Genomic DNA, 19,185 nt, shown 5'->3' with positions numbered 1-19,185 from the left:
GGCTGTATGTTTATTGTCATTGTCCTGCTGGAAGGTGAACCTGCACCCCAGTCTCAAGTCTTTTGGAGACTCTAACATGTTTTCTTCTACGATTGCTCTGTATTTGGTTCTATCTAACTTCCCATCAACTCTGACCAACTTCCCTGTCCCCGCTGAAGAAAAGCATCCCCACAATATGATGATGCTGCCACCACCATGTTTCACGGTGGGGTTGATGTGTTCAGGGTTATGTGCAGTGTTAGTTTTCTGCCACACATAGTGTTTTGCTTTTAGGCCAAAAAGTTAAATTTTGGTCTCATCTGACCAGAGCACCTTCTTCCACATAAAAAATAAATGTACTGATAGTGCCGCGCTCCTATATAAATGATCTGTAATAGTGTGATAATCTAATCAAACAATATAAATAAATGAAAATTAAAAAATAAAATATAACATATAAAATATAATATATGATGCAGGAATTGATCATCTATTGCCTATAACATCATAAAAAATTGATACACCATAACTGTGCTTGTGATCATAAGTGAAATCTAATGGTGAGCAAAAATCAATAAATATATACACATAAAAAATATACACATAAAAAAGTCCTCTTCCAATGTGAATTGCAATGGTGAAATACTACTCCCACAATCCAAGTGCAGTGTGGTCTTAATATGCGCTCACCTTACGTTTGGCCTAAAAAAATAGGCAAAACTGGCTTTTTGTCCTTACAGGACTGATGAGATAATCCTCCTATATGGGGTTTTCCGAATGGCAAATAGATGGTTGTAATTGAATCTTAATCCACCTGGGGTTTCTGCAGTGAATGTGACTGATGCTTGTCAGGAATGAATGGATGGATAGATATCTACCTTTTTCCCCTCCAGGGGTCTCCTTCCTCCTGTATCAATCTCTCTCCAGTATATCACGGATGGATAACATAAGGGAAAAAGAAACCATGGTGCCTTATCCTTTTTAAAGATGTATTTTATTACTGCTGGATATACCACTCACATTGATTACGTTTGCAGCAAGTAGGAAAACATTTGCAGCAAGTAGAAAAAATGTCCGCATGGCCTGCAGTCTCTGCTATACTCGCCATGCTTATCCGAGACAACGTCGTGAGGTCAGAGCCCCTTCCACAACTTTGCTGTGTCCCCCCATATAGTTTCTCGCAAACTGCAAACGGGACTTCTTATGGCTTGCTTTCAACAATGGCTTTCTTCTTGCCACTCTTCCATAAAGGCCAGATTTGTGGAGTGCAGAACTAATAGTTGTCTCCTTGCCCAGCCTGTCAGTTTAGGTGGACGGCCATGTCTTGGTAGGTTTGCAGTTGTGCCATACTCTTTCCATTTTCAGATGATGGATTAAACAGTGCTCTGTGAGATGTTCAAAGCTTGGGATATTTTTTTTTATAGCCTAACCCTGCTTAAAACTTCTTCACAACTTTATCTCTGACCCGTCTGGTGTGTTCCTTGGCCTTCATGATGCTGTTTCTTCACTAATGTTCTCTAACAAACCTTCACAGAACATCAGAGAACAGCTGTATTTATACTGAGATTAAAATACACACAGGTTGACTCTGTTTACTAATTCGGTGACTTCTGAAGGCAATTGGTTCCACTAAATTTTAGTTAGGGGTATCAGAGTAAAGGGGGCTGAATAAAAATGCACGCCCCACTTTTCAGATATTTATTTGTAAAAAAGTTTGACCACAATTTATCATTTTCCTTCCACTTCACAATTATGTGCAACTTTATGTTGGTCTATCACACAAAATATATTTACGTTTTTGGTTGTAACATGACAAAAATGTATTTGTACTTTTCCAAATCTAGAAAAAATAAAAATATAACTAATTTCATCATAAGGTTCACACATATTAGTAAGTAGTGGTATTAGTTGTTAATAAGCAGCTATTAGATTAAAGAAAGCATCTAACACAGTATGAAGCCACTGTCACTTGCATTGGATACTTCAAACCAGTTTTAAGGGCAGACCCATGACAGGAAAGGTGTTATGCGATGCTTGTATGCTCTCTGCCTATTCTATACTGTATGTGATAAATTGCAGTGTGCCCTATTTTTTGTGAGTTACTGTGTTTCAGCCCATTCATTTTAGAATATGCTGTTTAACTCCCCACAATGCTGTGTGCATAAATGCACAACAACTCTTGCATTGCAACGCTCAGTGTTGTGGTATGAATGAGTCATAAAATGTTAGAAAATTGTTAACAGCATCCCATGATATGTCTTTTTCTTGTTTTTATATTCATTTTGTTCCTTTAGGCAAACACAATTCTATTGATCCTCACTGTTGTGCTCCTGAGAAAAAGGTTGGCTTCACTGAATACCAAAGTGTCCACTTTAAAGAACACTCGGTAAGGTTTGATAATGAATGCAAGAAAATAGATTCATTTATTTTGTCACATTTAGAGCCTTTAAAGCCCAATGCAATGATATAATAAAAAAAAGGTTCCCTCGAGATGTAATATGAAATACTCATCTCCTTTTTGGTGCTATCCCCTAAAGCTTTCCATCACTGGAAGTCCTCAGACTTTTGCATGGAATAATACTCAGGGTCAAGACTATGAACATCTTTTTAAGTACAGGGTATTACAGAGAAAGTATCACTATGGCCTTCTGTATTCACATATGGCGATGCAGAGAGCGGCACTGATGTCCTCATTTCTGCACGTTCTCTGCATCATCGAAGATTGGCCATCGCCATGGCCTGATCTAAAGAGGAAAAGGAGCCTATATGTCATGTGCCTACCTAAAGACTTCTGGTATGTGTGCCTACATGAAGACTTCTGAAAATAATAGGTACAAAAAGCAAAAAAGGACCTATCTGTGTGGGTTGTGAAAGATGGACAGGTAGAGGAAGTCCAGATTTGGACTTTAACTTCTGTATTTTAGGATAAGTGGCAGAAAATGAGTGACCATCATTGGTTGAGATTAGAAATTAGTGAATTATTCAAAAATTCGATTCGGCTGATTCGCCGAATTCGCGGAATAAATTTGATTCGAGCCGAATATATTCGCTGCGAATTTAACTTATAAAAAGGGTGTTTCTAGGCTTCAGAGAGCCTTTATATTAGTGCAGAACACTGTACCTTTAATTTAAATGCCCTTGGAGTCTGCTGGGGAAGAGAAATAATACTGTCAGTCAGTATGACATGCAGATGAGTGCCGTCGATCTTAGAATCACCGCACACTTCACTCATTTGGGCAGTCACGGGGCCAAAACCAGAGTGTGGAGCCACAGTGTGGCGGTGGAGGCAGCAGCAATGGGAGGCCATACAGCACCCTATGACAAAATGGAACCCACCAGCAGTGTGAGGAGACCTGAAAGTGGCACATGGCAGAGTGTGGCGATGGAGACAGCAGCAATGGGAGGCCGTACAGGGACCCATGACACACTCTGGACCTGGCAGCAGCATGAGGAGGCGGTACAGGGGCCCATGACAGATTACGGGCCTGGCAGCAGCATGAGGAGTCGGTACAGGGGCCCTAATAACATGTTTGGGGCATGATTCATGGCGGATTTAGTCAGTTGTGTCAGGAACTGGTGGTTTGAAATCCAGACTAATCCACGCCTGATTCATTTTCACAAACGTGAGTCTCTCCACACTTTGGGTGGACAGTCGTGTCCTCCGCGGAGTTACAATACCTCCTGCCGCACTAAACACGCGCTCCGATGCCACGCTACTGGCCGGGCATGACAGCCTTTCAAGGGCAAATTCAGCTAGTTGGGGCCAAAGGTCAAGTTTCGTTGCCCAGTAGTCAAGGGGATTGTCTACCTCGGTTGGCAGGGTGCTGTCCAAGTAGGCCCAAGCCTGTTGTTTGAGGTCCTGCTCCAGGTCCACCTGATGCTGCTGCTGCTGCGGCTGGTTAGTAGTTTCCTCACTGCGCTGGTGAAGAAAGCTACTCATCATCGACTGCAGACTGAGGCAGCCGCTGCTGGTGGAGCTGCCACTGCTCCTACCACCCCACCCCTTCCCTGCTGCCATGGCAGCGGAACGCGAGCGCACAGGGCCCACAGTGTCTGAGGATGGACGTTGGCACAGAAAGGCAGAGACCAACTGACTACATAGGTGGTTTTTATAGTACTTTATTTTGGCCTCCCTCTCAGCAGGTGTGAAAAAGGCCACCATTTTTGAACGGTAGCGAGGGTCCAACAAGGTGGACAGCCAAAAGTCATCCCTCTGTCTGATGCTTATTATTCGGCTGTCGCTACGCAAGCAACCGAGCATGCTATGGGCCATTTGTGCCAAGGAATGCGAGGGACTCCCTGCCTTCATCTCCACAGCATACTGCCACGGTGCGTCTGGGTCCTCTGTCTCCTCCTCCTCCTCCTCTACCAGATGCTCCTGCTCCTCCACTCCTGTCCGCTGAGTGGAAAAACCACCCATTTCACTCAATAATTCCTGAGCACCAATGTCCTCCTCTACCTCCTCCTCTTCTTCCTGTCCTGCCCCCACAGGGGTCATGTGGCGTTGAGATCTGTGCGCCACGTCTACCGCACCCTGACCAGCCATTGTTAACAGCATTTGTTCCAGGACGTGCAACAGAGGAATGACGTCGTTCATCCCATAGTCCTGCCGACTCACGAATAGCGTGGCCTCCTCAAAGGGCCTGAGCAAGCGGCAGGTGTCACGCATGAGCTGCCAATGGCTGACATCGAAGTTACACAGGGGAGTACCTTTATCCGCTTGTAACATCAGGAAATCGGTGATGGCCTTTCGCTGTTCGTAAAGGCGGTCTAACATATGTAGGGTTGAATTCCACCTTGTTGCAACGTCGCAGATCAGGCGATGCTGTGGAATTCCGTTCTGCCGCTGCAGCTCAAGGAGGGTGTGCTTTGCGGTGTAGGAATGGCTGAAATGCATGCAAAGTTTACGTGACATTTTAAGGATGTCTTGCAGTGGGATGGTGGATTTTAGGAACCGCTTGACAACCAGATTGAACACGTGAGCCATGCACGGCGCATGGCACAACCTTCCTTGACGCAGAGCAGACACCATGTTCTTTCCGTTGTCGGTCAACATGGTTCCGATTTTCAGTTTGCGCGGAGACAGCCATCTGTCGATTTCTCTGTTCATTACACTCAGAAGTTCCTCCCCTGTGTGACTACGTTCGCCAAGGCATACCAGGTGCAGCACAGCGTGACACCGTTGCGCCCTGCACATGTGATATGCCGGTCGGGCATATGTGCCACTTTCAGGTCTCCTCACACTGCTGGTGGGTTCCATTTTGTCATAGGGTGCTGTATGGCCTCCCATTGCTGCTGCCTCCACCGCCACACTGTGTTTGTATAAATCAAACACTGTGCAAAAAGAAAAATCCACCACCGAATGAAATGGGTACACTCACCAGAGCTCCATGATGACCAGATTATAAGTCAGCAAAGATAGCGTTTGCTCTGGGAGCGATGATCAGCAGAAGTAATCCAAACTGGGAGCAATATACTGCAAGCAGCCAATCAGCACAATATGGAATAGCCTTTAACAACAGGTAGTCATCACGTCTTCATACCATAGATCATGTTCGGGGAATCAAAAAAGGAAATAATGGTGCAGTACGTTTAAAACCAAAATGTTTTATTAAAACGTCAGAAATGCACTCACAAACAGGTTGTCTAGCCAACACCAGCAATGACAGCCTCAAGAAAACAAGGACGAGCCTCGCTCACCGTGATATCACAGCCGACAGTCTACGAGGAGCGTCAAGACGTCACATCCAAAAGAAGCCCCGCCCTACTAGTTTCGTCATCCGACGTCCTCACGGAGGACTTATAATCTGGTCAGCATGGAGCTCTGGTGAGTGTACCCATTTCATTCGGTGGTGGATTTTTTTTGCACAGTGTTTGATTTATACAAGATTTCAGAACTGTTTAATTACTTTGTTATGGTGGATGGACTTTTATATTTTTTCTATCACGGACATCATTATTTTAAATTAATAATTTTTGTATTTACTTATATTTAGCACACTCTTCGATTTATTCACACGATTGCACAATGCCTGTTGACGTGGCCACTTGTAGTCTCCCCAAGGAGTGGACAGGGTGGCAATGCATGTACAATATTCCCGTTGTACATTTTCTTGGAAAAGGCAAGGAGCAAGCGTGTGCTGTAGCAACTACCAGCAGAAGACCAGTACCATAAGCCAAAGAATATATACAGGTATTGTCAGCACACCAAGGATCATCACATGTCTGATGAAAAAGTTCTGTGTGGGCCTGAGAAGTTGCAATTTTCCATTGTGATGTGATCACCGAATAAATGTTTGGCCTTTTTTTCAATGATTCTTGGTGTGCTGGCACTATATACTTTGGCTTAGGATGACATGCATGAGCACAACTGGGATACAGTTGTCACCTTAAAACAGGAAGTGCGTAAACATGGACCTTCATGGCAGGATCACCAGATATAATTTTGATGGAAGCCGAAAGCAACTTTTTCATTAAAATGTCAAAACCCTAATGAGCTTTAAATTTAAATCAACTAATTTCAGGTGCATAAAAAAAAATAAAATCTTACAGTTTATTTACTTTATAAAGCAGCCACTGCCTGAGTTCAAAAACATCACCCCTAGAAACATGATGCATAGAAGGACCTTTCTTTTTTTTGTATGGAAGTAGTGGTCCCTCCACAGAAGCCCGACACAACTCCTGCTTAGTCAGAGCCAGAGCTCTTCACCCAGCAGGGAACATAACTTTGCTGACCATAGTGGTATAGGTCTGATACTAAAGGGGACAAGTTGGACCTCTGCAGAGAGGCCACTGCTTCCACAGAGAGCAATGGTCCTTTTCTACAGTATGCTGGCAGGAGGCAGTAGCTCTACTGTGGATGTGGCTGTTTTTTAAAGAACATATAAATCAGTTACAGACTTTGAACAAATTTCATTTTGATGCACCTGTTACATATTTAGCTGCTTTAAATTTAAAGTTCATTTGGGATTGAATGCTTACATGAGATTTTAGTGATTGGGTTTAGACCCATGCTGAGCAATGAAGAAGAGTGTACAGAAAACACATATCAATGTATTTCTCATTTGCTTCTCCCTCTTTATAGGTCACTGATATTCAAAGCTTTGGCTCAAGCTTTCATTCTTGGCTCTACCTGGAGTATTGGCTACTTCCAATTTGCCTCTTTTTCCCAAATAATGTCATACCTTTTCACTATATGTAACAGTCCCCAAGGAGTATACATTTTTATTGTACACTGTCTGCTCAACCACCAGGTAATATTCTATTTCTTCTCTAAGACATGAATGAAGGTCTAATATCTTAACAATATACAGTATTCGTAGTACTTTCGTGTATCCTTCTGAAACAAAATTGATTGATGAAAGCATAGGGGACAGTATGACAATTTTCTGGCTTGATAAGATCCACAGGCAACATCCAACTGACCTAGAAGACTCACTGCTGGTTCACACCAGAAACTGAATGTGAATTGCACAGGAACGCTGTGCAATTCCCATGCAATTTACATGCATTTCTCTGCAGTGTGATTTCAGTACATTCATTTTGTAAGGCCTGAAATTGTACCACATTGCACCAAAAGTAGTGCATGCACTACTTTTTAAAAGGCACTAAAACCTCATTGCATGATAATTTTGTGCCATGCAATCCAGTGCAGACAAAAGCACTGCATTTACAACCTGCATTTGGGGTATTATTAACTTAATATTGACACCCGCTGCAGATCACAAATAATGTATTCAATATACTACACTGCAGAAGTGTGAACCCGGGCTGAATGTGAGTTAGGGGCCTTAGAATGTAAGCTGTTTGAGGGTTAGGGACTGATGTGAGTGTAATATATATATATATATATATATATATATATATCGATATATGTGTGTGTGTGTGTGTGTGTGTGTGTGTGTGTAAAGTGCTGCGTAAATTGATGGTGCTATATAAGTACCTGTAATAAATTATAATAATAATTAAAAAAATGGACTACAGGTAGGGGGGAAGCATAATATTCCCTGTATAAGGAATTAGGCAGTGTATATATGTAGCTCTACCCCTTTAAGGGTTGCTTAGTCATTTGTTTTGGGTTCCCTATCAATCTGATCTTCTTGTGACAAACCCAACCTCCTGTGACCAAAGTAAATCACAGCTGTAAAATGGACTCAAACACAAGTTAGTGTAAACCAATGTGAAGTTGATGTTGGAATTTAAGGTAACTTGGTCAGAAAGAACAAAATGACATTGATATATGCAGCAAATATAATCACTTGTGGTTATTGTGAGCCAAACTAATGACATTCACCACAAATCAACAATAACTATTAGCAGGCCTGCTTTCAGAAATAACCCACTGCCTCAATTGTGAAGGGAATGATGAATCCCCAGTGAGCAGAAAACAACTATCAAGAAACAGGTACGATCACTGTGGGTCCTCAGAGCTAGATGGCAAGGATTAGATGTGAAGGAAAGGGAATTCCTATTCGGAATTGAGCACTGTCCCTTTAAGGATACTACAATGTCTTCTGCATGCTCGTTGGGGCCCAGTTGGTATGAAGTTAAGTTGATGTGTGGGATATGGTTCCTTGGAATGGTGACACAAAAATAGTGAAGGAACAAGGAAGATTTAATAATTTTCCTCTTAATGGTAGTGAATTAAGGCAGGGTCCCCTTTAAAACACTGAACATGGGGCAGGCTTGAAGTACTGAATAGCAATAATTAGCATGAATGTCTATAGGCAAAGACAGCTTCTTTTGTACATCAAAGGCAAAAGTTAACAGTAATGGGAATCCTGCTTTGCTGAAGAAGGGTAACTTGTTTTATTTGGCACTGCTGTATCCTGGCCTGTAACTGTACGTCCTGTGGTCAGCTTGTATAATAAACTGTAGTGCAGATGTATCTCAACGATGGCGGCTGTGAGAATTAAGCCACAAACTGAAGCAACTATATGTGATATTCACATCTATGTGTAGATAGATAGCTTGGGTGGCAAACTGTCAGAATTCACTTGGTTAGTGGGTGGATGGGTCTCTCTCACCCAGTTAAGTAGTCTGGCAGATCGTAGCGGTCTGTCTCTCTCTGCAAACAGGGTCAGTCCACGGACTCTCCAGGTCAGACTCGGTATTCTGTTTGGTCTCCTGCTGTCAAATTAGTCTGCTGGGCAGCGTGGCATACTGGGTGATCAGTAGGCTCTTTCCGCCCTTCCTCTTTCTTCAACTCTGGCTCTGCGGCCTAGTTTAACACTCCAGCCGTCAGCACACCTCCTTCTCCTTCAGTCTCTCTCTGCACTCTTCTGGCCAATCTCCTGGGCTTTGATATTTATATGCCCCGCCCACACACTACCTCTCTTGGAAAATGTAGTCGCTGACTGCCCTGTTCACCAGCTAAGCCTTTCTATACAATATACAAGATCCAGAGAGCTGTTCTGCCCATGTGGTTGACCCTGAATGGCAGACCACCACCATCTAAATGTACTGCTAGTAATCACATTTCAATGGGTTACACATATACTGGAATTGATTTTTGATTCTTATTTCTACTGTTCAGGTAAGAGGAGAGTACCGCAAATTATTTTCCAGGCAGAAGAAAGATTTATCAGATGTCTCCACCATTCAAACAGCATCAAGATCAGTAAGTTTCAATAGTGACGCTAGTTCATGCAGGAGGTCTTTTGCCACATGCTCTTTTCAATGAGAATGGCAGTTCCTCATCAGGCATCACATAAATGTTGCATAGAACCCGTGGTTCCAACACCCTCACCCTTTGACATCTGCCATGTTTTTGTTGGGTTTTTTTGTGGGGGGGGGGGGGGAGCTATATTGTCTCTATTTTTCCTAGTAATGATTGTCAGCTAGACAGAGTGTAACAGGAAAGTCAGAATGTTGCACTGTCATCAGAACTGGAATAGATGGGAAACCTTCTAATGTGGCTTTCTTAATAGCCAGCCCCTACCCGCCTTTGCTCACTTTTGCTATGTCCTCTATCACTTCACTAACCTGCATTGCCATGCCATGTATGCAGGAAGCATATCTCCCAGGATGCAATGATCAGACCTGAGCAGCTATTTGCTATACCTGAACACCATTCATAATGTGAGTGATAGAAAGGTCAAAAAGGATTTGTGCTGGTTATTTTACACAGAGTTTAGACTCCTAGTCCCCACAGATGCACTGAGCAATGGGTGAGCAGGGCTATGTTGAGTATAAGTGGGGAGAGGGGTGCCCTATCAGGAGAATCTGTCTCTTTGCTCTGAATGAGTCACAGAGACCGAATACATTACACAGTCATAACTTACTCTTAAAGTGATACTAAACTGTTGGCTTTTTTTTAAATAAAAACATGTCTATACTTACCTGCTGTGTGCAGGGATTTTGCACAGAGCAGCCCAGATAATCCTCTTCTCAGGTCCCCTGCATGCGCTCCTGGACCCTCCCTCCCATCGTGTGCCCCCAAGCAGACGCGCTCCCAAGCCGTCCATTCACACACAGAGCCATGGCATATCCCCACCCCCTCTATCTCCTGATTGCCTCACTGGCTGTGATTGACAGCCAATGGCTCCCGCTGCTGCCTCAGCAAATCAGGAGTGAGAGTCCTTGGAGAACCAAGGCTCTCCTGGACATCGCTGAATGGGGCTCTGGTACGTATTGGGGGGCTGCTACACGCAGGTTTCTTATCTTCATGCATAGAACGCATGAAGGTAAAAAACCTTGAGCCTTTACAACCATTTTAAGGCAGGGATCTCCTAGAAACGTTACAGCTGTACATCACACTATCAAAAGATAATGCTATTTTTATGTTGTTTTTCTTTGTTGATAGATAAACATGTCCAATATTACTATCCCAACAACCACCAGCACATTATCAACAGAAAGAAAAGCCCATTGGATGTAGCGTACATTATGGACTATATGAACTATATCAGAAAAAGTTTTTTTCCTGGCAAGGGTGGAATCCAACAAGCAAGCTATGGCTCATACCAGTGGAAGTGAATTTGGATACAGGATAAAAGATTCTATGATGGGGCCAAAGGTTATCTCAGGCTACTATGTCAAACCTAAATTTTTCCACTTTAACTCCAATTTAATTTACCATTTGAACCATTTTCAGCTAAATGCATTCCAGGTCTATCAAAACAAAAAGTTTTCAGTTTTGTAGTTAGTTTTCTTTGGAAAGCAGTCAAAGAAGTTCAACACACCCCTCAAGCTCATGCTCCCTGCTGATTGGATAGTTTTAGCTCCTCTCAGTAGGGGTGTCTTGAACCTACAAAGTGACCACTGCTTACACACAAAATGCAAGGGTCCCCCTCTGCACCATGCTGGCAAGCAATGGCTTTTTCTACTCATGATATGGATGCTTTCAACAGACTTTGCACACCTTTTATTTGTTTTTATGGACTTGGAATATATTTGTGATTGAAACCGAAAGTCTTATATATATATATTGACAGTGCTCAGAATAAATGAGTATACCCCTTTTGGAAAGTATGATTTTAATCAATATCTCAAAGAACACAAGAACAATTTCTAAAATTTTGACAAAACTGATTTTTATAGAACATTTGCTTAGCTCATTGCATGAAATTAAGGCTAATAATATAACTTAGATTACAAAATCTTCATTTTTATTCAAATTAGTTGATGCAAAAATGAATACATACCACAACAAAAACTACTACATCTAGTATTTTGTATGACCTCCATGATTTGTAAGTACAGCGCCAAGTCTAGGCATGGAATGAACAAATTGGCGACATACTGCATTTATTGATATATTTTTCCATTCTTCAAGAACAATCTCTTTTAAGAGCCTGGATGCTGGATGGAGAGTGATGCTCAACTTGTCTCTTCAGAATTACCCATAGGTATTTGATTGGGTTCAGATCAGAGACATATTTGGCACTGAATCACTTTCACTCTGTTCTTCTTCCGATATGCAACAGTGGCCTTAGATGTGTGTTTTGGATCATTGTCATTTTGGAAAAGTGCATGATGATAGCATCTTCTCTTTCAGTATAGAGCAGTACATCTGTGAATTCAGGATACCATCAATGAAATGCAGCTCCCTGACACCAGCAGCACTCATGCAGACCCACAGAAGGACACTGTACCACCATGTTTCACTATAGGCACCATGTATTTTTCTTTGTACTCCTTTAAGATAAGAGTCTCAGTAGTCTTCTTCTTTTTCAGCATGGGCCCTGGCAAACTCTATGGGAGCTTTTTTATGCATGGGCATTAGGAGAGGCTTCCTTCTTGGATGACACACATGCATGCCATTGTGTCACGGGAAACAATCACCCCAGTTTGGCTTTCTACTTCTTTAGCTACAGTGCCTTGAAAAAGTATTCATACTGCAACAGTGCTTGGCGCTGTCACAGGATCAAAACAGATAGAATGTTTGGTAATGGACACAGGATCTGCACATGTGCGAAGTACAGAACTACGGAGTGTAGATTGTGAGTGGAGAAAACTGCTGTTGCAGGTTTCTCCAGATTTTGATATTTCTGGATGGGGCTCCGTAGTTTGGAGATTTCAAGGTGCCTTGGGAGGGAAGAAATCTCCAATCCAGTGTCCAGAGTTTGAAGTCAACCAGCAGGGTGTGGGCCCACGTGCTCACAGCCCATATAATGATGGTTTGCTGAGAGTTGCAAAGGGGAGTGCAGTGGCTGACCTTGAGTGTCTATGTGTGCATTGAAGAGCTCGAAGTTGTGTGCATTGAAGGACTCGAAGTTGTGTGTGTTGAAGGGCTCGAAGTTGTGTGTGTTGAAGAGCTCAAAGCTGTGTGCATCAAAAGAGCTCAATGCTGAGTGCCGGGACTATACAGGGGTCTGGAAGAGCCATACTAGCAGAGGTACTGCTAGCAAAGCGTAGACAGGAGGCTTGATAACTTTTCTTTTGTCTTTACCATTGGAGAAGAACCCCTGTGTGGGAAAGCTTATTTTGGATTTTTGAGATTTTGTTTGTCTTTTAATAAAAGTGGGCTACCAAGCCCTGAAAAAAGCATTTCTGACTAGTGTGGACTCACTTGGAAAGTATCTACCACTAGAGTTTATCCTCCCCCATGTCACAATACCCATTGAAATGTTCCAACTTTGTCATGTTAAAACCAAAAACCAAAATAAATGAATTTTATTGGGTTTTTATGTGATAGACCAACACAAAGTGGAACATAATTGTGAAGTGGAAGGAAAATGATAAATGGTTTTCACAATGTTTTGCAAATAAATATTTGAAAAGTGTGTGCATTTGTATTCAGCCCCCTTTACTTTGATACCCCTACCTAAAATCTAGAGGAACCAAGTGCCTTCAGAAGTCACCCAATTTAATCTCAGTATAAATACAGCTGTTCTGTATAGCCCTCAGAGGTTTGTTAGAGAACATTAGTGAACAAACAGCATCATGAAGGCAAAGGAACACACCAGACAGGTCAGGGATAAAATTGTGGAGAAGTTTACAGCAGGGTTAGGTTATAAAAAAATATCCCAAGCTTTGAACATCTCACGGAGCACCGTTCAATCCATTATCCGAAAATGAAAAGAGTATGGAACAACTACAAACCTACCACAATATGGCTGTCCACCTACAATGATAGGCCGGGCAAGGAGAGCATTATTCAGGGAAGCAGCCAAGAGGCCCATGGTGAATCTGGAGGTGCTGCAGAGATACACAGCTCAGGTGGGAGAATCTGTCCACAGGAAAACTATTAGTCCTGCACTCCACAAATCTGGCCTTTATGGAAGAGTAGCAAGAAAAAAGCCATGGTAGAAAGAAAGCCATAAAAAATCCTGTTTGCAGTTTGTAAGAAGCCATGTAGGGGACATAGCAAACATGTAGAAGAAGGTGCTCTGGTCAGATGAGACCAAAATTGAACTTTTTGACCTAAAAGCAAAACGCTATGTGTGGGGGAAAACTAACACTGCACATCACCCTAAACACACCATCCCCACTGTGAAACATGGTGGTGGTAGCATCATGTTGTGGTGATGCTTTTCTTCAGCAGGGACAGGAAAGCTGGTCAGAGTTGATGGGAAGATGAATGGAGCAAAATACAGGGCAATCTTAGAAGAAAACCTGTTAGAGTCTGCAAAAGACTTGAGACTGGACGGAGGTTCACCATCCAGCAGGACCCTAAACTTACAACCAGAGCTACAATGGAATGGTTTAGATCAAAGCATATTCATGTGTTAGAATGGCCCAGTAAAAGTCCAGACCTAAATCCAATTGAGAATCCGTGGCAAGACTTGAAAATTTCTGTGCACAGATGTTCTCCATCCAATCTGACAGAGCTTGAGCTATTTTTTAAAGAAGATTGGGAAATATTTCACTCTCTAGATGTGTGAAGCTGGTAGAGACATCCCCAAAAAGACTTGCAGCTGTAATTGCAGTGAAAGGTGGTTCTACAAAGTATTGACTCAGGGGGGGCTGAATGCAAATACACGACACACATTTCACATATTTATTTGTAGAAAATGTTGAAAGTCATTTATCATTTTCCTTCCACTTTACAATTATGTGCCACATATAGGCCACATAAAATGATAGAGCAGGGTCAACGAACAGTGTGCAGAAGTTGCCAACTGTCTGCAGAGTCAATAGCTAAAGACCTCCAAACTTCATGTGGCCTTCAGATTAGCACAACAACAGTGCATAGAAAGCTTTATAGAATGGGTTTCTATGGCAGAGCAGCTGCATCCAAGCCTTACATCACCAAGTGCAATGCAAAGCATCAGATGCAGTGGTGTAAAGCATGCTGCCACTGGACTCTAGAAATGTGTTCTCTGGAGTGACAAATCACACTGACAATCCGATTAACCTGTCTGAGTTTGGTGGTTTCCAGGAGAACGATACTTGCCTGACTACATTGTGCAAAGTGTAAAGTTTGATGGAGGGGGGATTATGGTGTGGGGTTGTTTTTCAGGGGTTGGGCTTGGCCCCTTAGTTCCAGTGAAGAGGACTCTTAAGGCGCCAGCATACCAAGACATTTTGGACAATTTCATGCTCCCAACTTTTTGGAAACAGTTTGGAGATGGCCCCTTCCTGTTCCAACATGACTGCGCACCAGTGCACAAAACAAGGTCCATAAAGATATGGATGAGTTAATATGGGATTGAGGAACTTGACTGGTCTTCACTGAATCCTGACCTCAACCTGATAGAACACCTTTGGGATGAATTAGAGCGGAGACTGCGAGCCAGGCCTTCTCGTCCGACATCAGTCCCTGACTTCACAGATGCGCTTCAGGAAGAATGGTCAAACATTTCCATAGACACACTCTTAAAACTTGTGGACAGCCTTCCCAGAAGAGTTGAAGCTGTTATAGCTGGAAAGGGTGAGCCAACTCAATATTGAACCCTACGGACTAAGACTGGGATGCCATTAAAGTTCATGTGCGTGTACAGGCAGGCGTCCTAACACTTTTGGCAACATAGTGTGTGTATATATGCATGTACATGCGTATGTGTGTGTATATCATTATTTTACAGGATTTATATAAAGCCAACAGTCTGCGCAGCACTTTACAAAATGAAGGTAAACATTACAGTTACAATACAATTCGGTACAAGAGGAAACAGAGGACCCGGCTCGTTAGAGCTTACAATCTAGGAGGAAGGGTTGAGTGATACAAAAGGTAATAGCTGTGGGGGATGAGCTGATTGAGGAAATAAATGGAAGTTTACTAGTTAGAAGCAGGATAGGCTTCTTTAAAGAGAAAGGTTTTCAGGGATCGTCTAAAGGTGGATAGATTAGGAGATAGTCGGACAGATTGGTGTAGGGAGTTCCATAAGATGGGAGAAACTCAGGAGAAGTGCTGGAGACGAGCATGGGAGGAGGTGACAGGGGAACTAGAGAGCAGAAGGTCTTGGGAGGATCGAAGGGAGCGATTTGGTTGATATTTTGAGACCAGGTTGGTGATATAGCGGGGGGCAGAGTTGTGGATGGCTTTGTAAGTTGTTGTTAGTATTTTGAATTTTATTCATTGGCGAGTGGAAGCCAGTGGAGGGGTTGGCAGAGAGGGGTAGCAGACACTGGACGGTTGGTATGGTGGATGAGCCTGGCAGCAGTATTCATGATGGACTGGCGGGGGGATAGCCTATGTAAAGGTTAGACTATGAGGAGGGAGTTGCAGTAGTCAAGGGGAGTGAATTAGGAGCTTTGTGGTATGATTGGTTAAAAAGGGGCGTATTCTGGAGATGTTGCGCAGGTTGTGGTGGCATGATTTGGACAGGGATTGGATATGGGCCTGAAAGGATAGTTCAGAAACCAGGGTTACCCGTGGCACCCTGGCATGCGGGGATGGGTTGATAGTGGGGCTATTGATCCTGACTGAGAAATCAGGGGCAGAGGCAGGTGGGGGAGGAAATAATATGAGCTCAGTTTTGGATAGATTGAGTTTTAGGAAGTGGTATGGCATCCAGTCTGATAAGTCTGTTGGTAAATCGGTGATACGTGAGGAAACTGATGGGCTGAGCTGAGGAGTAGAGAGATAAATTTGTGTGTCATCAGCATAGAAATAGTATTGGAAACCATGGGAAGCTATCAGCTGACCCAAGGAAGAAGTGTCGATCGAGAATAGGAGAGGTCCAAGGACTGAACCTTGGGGACCCCAACAGTAAGAGGAGTAGGAGAGTAGGATGTAGAGTTGTAAGAGACACTGAAGGTGCGGTGAGATAGCTAAGATTCGAACCAACGGAGAGTACAGTCACGGAGACCAAGTAAATAGAGTTTTTTGAGGAGGAGGGGGTGGTCAACTGTGGAGAGGTCTAAGAGTAAGAGTACAGAATAGTGACCATTGATTTTAGTGGTTAGCAAGTTGTTTGTGAGTTTTAGGAGAGCAGTTTCTCTGGAGTGTTGTGGGCAAAATCCAGACTGAAGGGGATCGAGAAGGTTATTCTCAACAGTAAGGTGGCAGCTCAGCCAGTTGTAGACTAGACATTCAAGGAGTTTGGAGGCAAAAGGATATAAGAAGATGGGTCTTAGGTTGCTAAGATTGGTGGGGTCCAGTGAGGCCTTTTTAAGTATAAGGGTGACTAGCACATGTGTTAGAGAGTTGGAGAAGATACCAGTAGAAAGAGAGATCGAAGATATTAGTTAAAGAGTGAAGGATAGAGCCAGAGGGTGGCCATAGTATTTGCGAGGGAACAGGGTCCAGGGGACAGGTGGTTAGGTGGGCTTTATCAACCTCCTCTATAGTAGCTGGGTTAAACAAGGTGCAGGTGGACAAGGAGTGTAGGGTGAGGGAGATATCTGTACAGTGGAGATCTCGTCACGAATTGTATCAATCTTATTTTCTCCTGGGCAGTGAGTGAGTTAGAGGGTGGAGGTAAAGAAGGACGAAGTAGAGGGTTAAAGGTAGAAAAGAGTTGATGGGTATAGCGTGAGAGGGTGTTAATGAGAGTGATAAAATATGTCTGTTTGGCAGTGTGGAGACAGGAGTTGTACTTTTGAAGGGCAGATTTATATTGGTCAAAGTCTTGCTGGGTCTTAGTCTTACACCATAAACGCTCCAGAGCATGGCTAAGTTTTTTGAGGCATCTGGTATTGTCTGTTTGCCAGGGCTGTAGTGGTCTAATTCTGTGTGTAATGAGGGGGGACAATGTGTCCAGGGTGGATGACAGTGAACTATTGTAGACGGAAGTGGCCAAGTTGGGTCAGGAGAGGGCTGAGATTTTGTCATAGAGACAATCTGTTGCTGAAAAAAAAAGCGAAGGGTTAAGATAGAGAAGGTTTCTATGGGTAACTGTTTGGTACTTGGGAGACAAGGAGGAGGAAGCCAAGGAAAGAGTAAAGCTAATAAGGGAGTGATCAGAAAAAGGAAAAGGAAAGCTGGTGAGTTTGCAAAGAGTGCATTGGTAGGTCTACAAGGTCAAGGCAGTTACCATTACAGTGAGTAGAAACGTGTCCATTGTTTTAGGTCAAAAGAAGTGGTTAGGCTCAGAAGTTTAGAGGTAGAGAACTATATCTTACATTTAGTGGGATTTTAAGGCAACCTTGGATTATATACAAAAAAAAAAACAATTGTTTAAAAAAACAGCATTTTATTCATACAAATTTCTTTTGTTTTGCTAATCAGCACATACAAGATAGATACTGTATATTAACCAATATAGAGTACAGCAATTTTAACTCATTCACTTAGCAAGATTGTAGTTATTGCAATATGTATCCAGTGGTATCCCCCAAGGCTGATTTCCATCTTGCAACCTCCAAGTTTGACTGCAGATATATTCAGGTTGGGATCCAACATGTTTCAAATGCATTAACATAAATTCTTCCTCAGGCATAGGATACCACTCTATAACAATAATTATTATCAATGGTCAAACGTTAGTAGATAGATTTATAATTATGTAATGGTAAAACAGACCATATGAAGTACATTACTTGCATAACCATCATAAATAATCAGAAGAAGATGTTTCACTATGTCAGGAGATGAGTCCCCTCCAAAAATGAGGCCATCAATTTGACGTGCAAGGACCATGGGTGCCACATCACAAACACTGTCGTAACAAAGCATACAGTATATAGATGTAATAAAATATATCATGATATATTATAAGTACAAAGAAACAGCATCATTATAGATAAAATAGATGGGAATAAATTTACATAACCACATATCCCCTTGTCTAATATTAGTGGGGGCATAGTGCAAGGCTGTATAGACCATGTTAGTGTATATCCTTTTAACAGGCATTTAAGGGGGAAACATATAAATTAAATCTGTTATCCCCCATCATTGATATTATGTTACAACTAACAATAGAATACACTGAACATAGGAGCTATATAATTAATTCCTAAGATTTAGAAAATAAGCATAATATCAACATTCATTGCTCGCATCTTTTATAACTCACCGCAAGCTACAGAATAATGTAGTAGTATTCCTCCAAGAGGTCAAATTAAGTACAAGAAGCTTTGCCTTGTTGCTCAAACCACAACGCTCCAAGGGGTCAACACTGGGCACAGTATGTGTGGTTTCTCCCAGAGTTAGGCTAGATGCTGATAGCGGTGTCTGATAATGCCAGTTGTGGCCTTTTATAGAGTCAAAGGTAAGTGTGATGTGTATGGTTTCTCCCATATGCAGATCGCGTCCGCTTGAGACGAAGATGGCGTCCTTCATGTGGTCCCCGGCATTCTTCTCAACCACGCATGCACGAACGCTCTATGCACTTGACACACTTCCAGAGACCAGAGGGGAGCCATGTTGGAGAC

At 42.6% G+C, this 19,185-nt stretch overlaps 1 protein-coding gene across 1 annotated transcript in view; it reads left to right on the top strand.

Moving 5' to 3' along the window:
• LOC149436870 (adhesion G protein-coupled receptor E3-like) overlaps positions 1-12,969 on the top strand; it is a 139,190-nt gene extending 126,221 nt beyond the window's left edge. The window contains exons 15-18 of the mRNA XM_089661217.1: positions 2,274-2,365; positions 7,064-7,232; positions 9,515-9,598; positions 10,784-12,969. Coding sequence (XP_089517343.1) covers positions 2,274-2,365; positions 7,064-7,232; positions 9,515-9,598; positions 10,784-10,858 — 420 coding nt within the window. The 3' untranslated portion in view covers positions 10,859-12,969. The remainder of the gene's footprint in view (positions 1-2,273; positions 2,366-7,063; positions 7,233-9,514; positions 9,599-10,783) is intronic.
• Positions 12,970-19,185: the final 6,216 nt, after the last annotated feature.

This window comes from Staurois parvus, unplaced genomic scaffold (genome assembly GCF_062004578.1).
Source record: "Staurois parvus isolate SC_StPar_1 unplaced genomic scaffold, SC_StPar_1.0 ptg001328l, whole genome shotgun sequence".
Taxonomy (NCBI): Eukaryota; Metazoa; Chordata; class Amphibia; order Anura; family Ranidae; genus Staurois; species Staurois parvus.
Note: the sequence above shows the minus strand (reverse complement) of the source record. Positions and strands in the feature narration are given on the sequence as shown.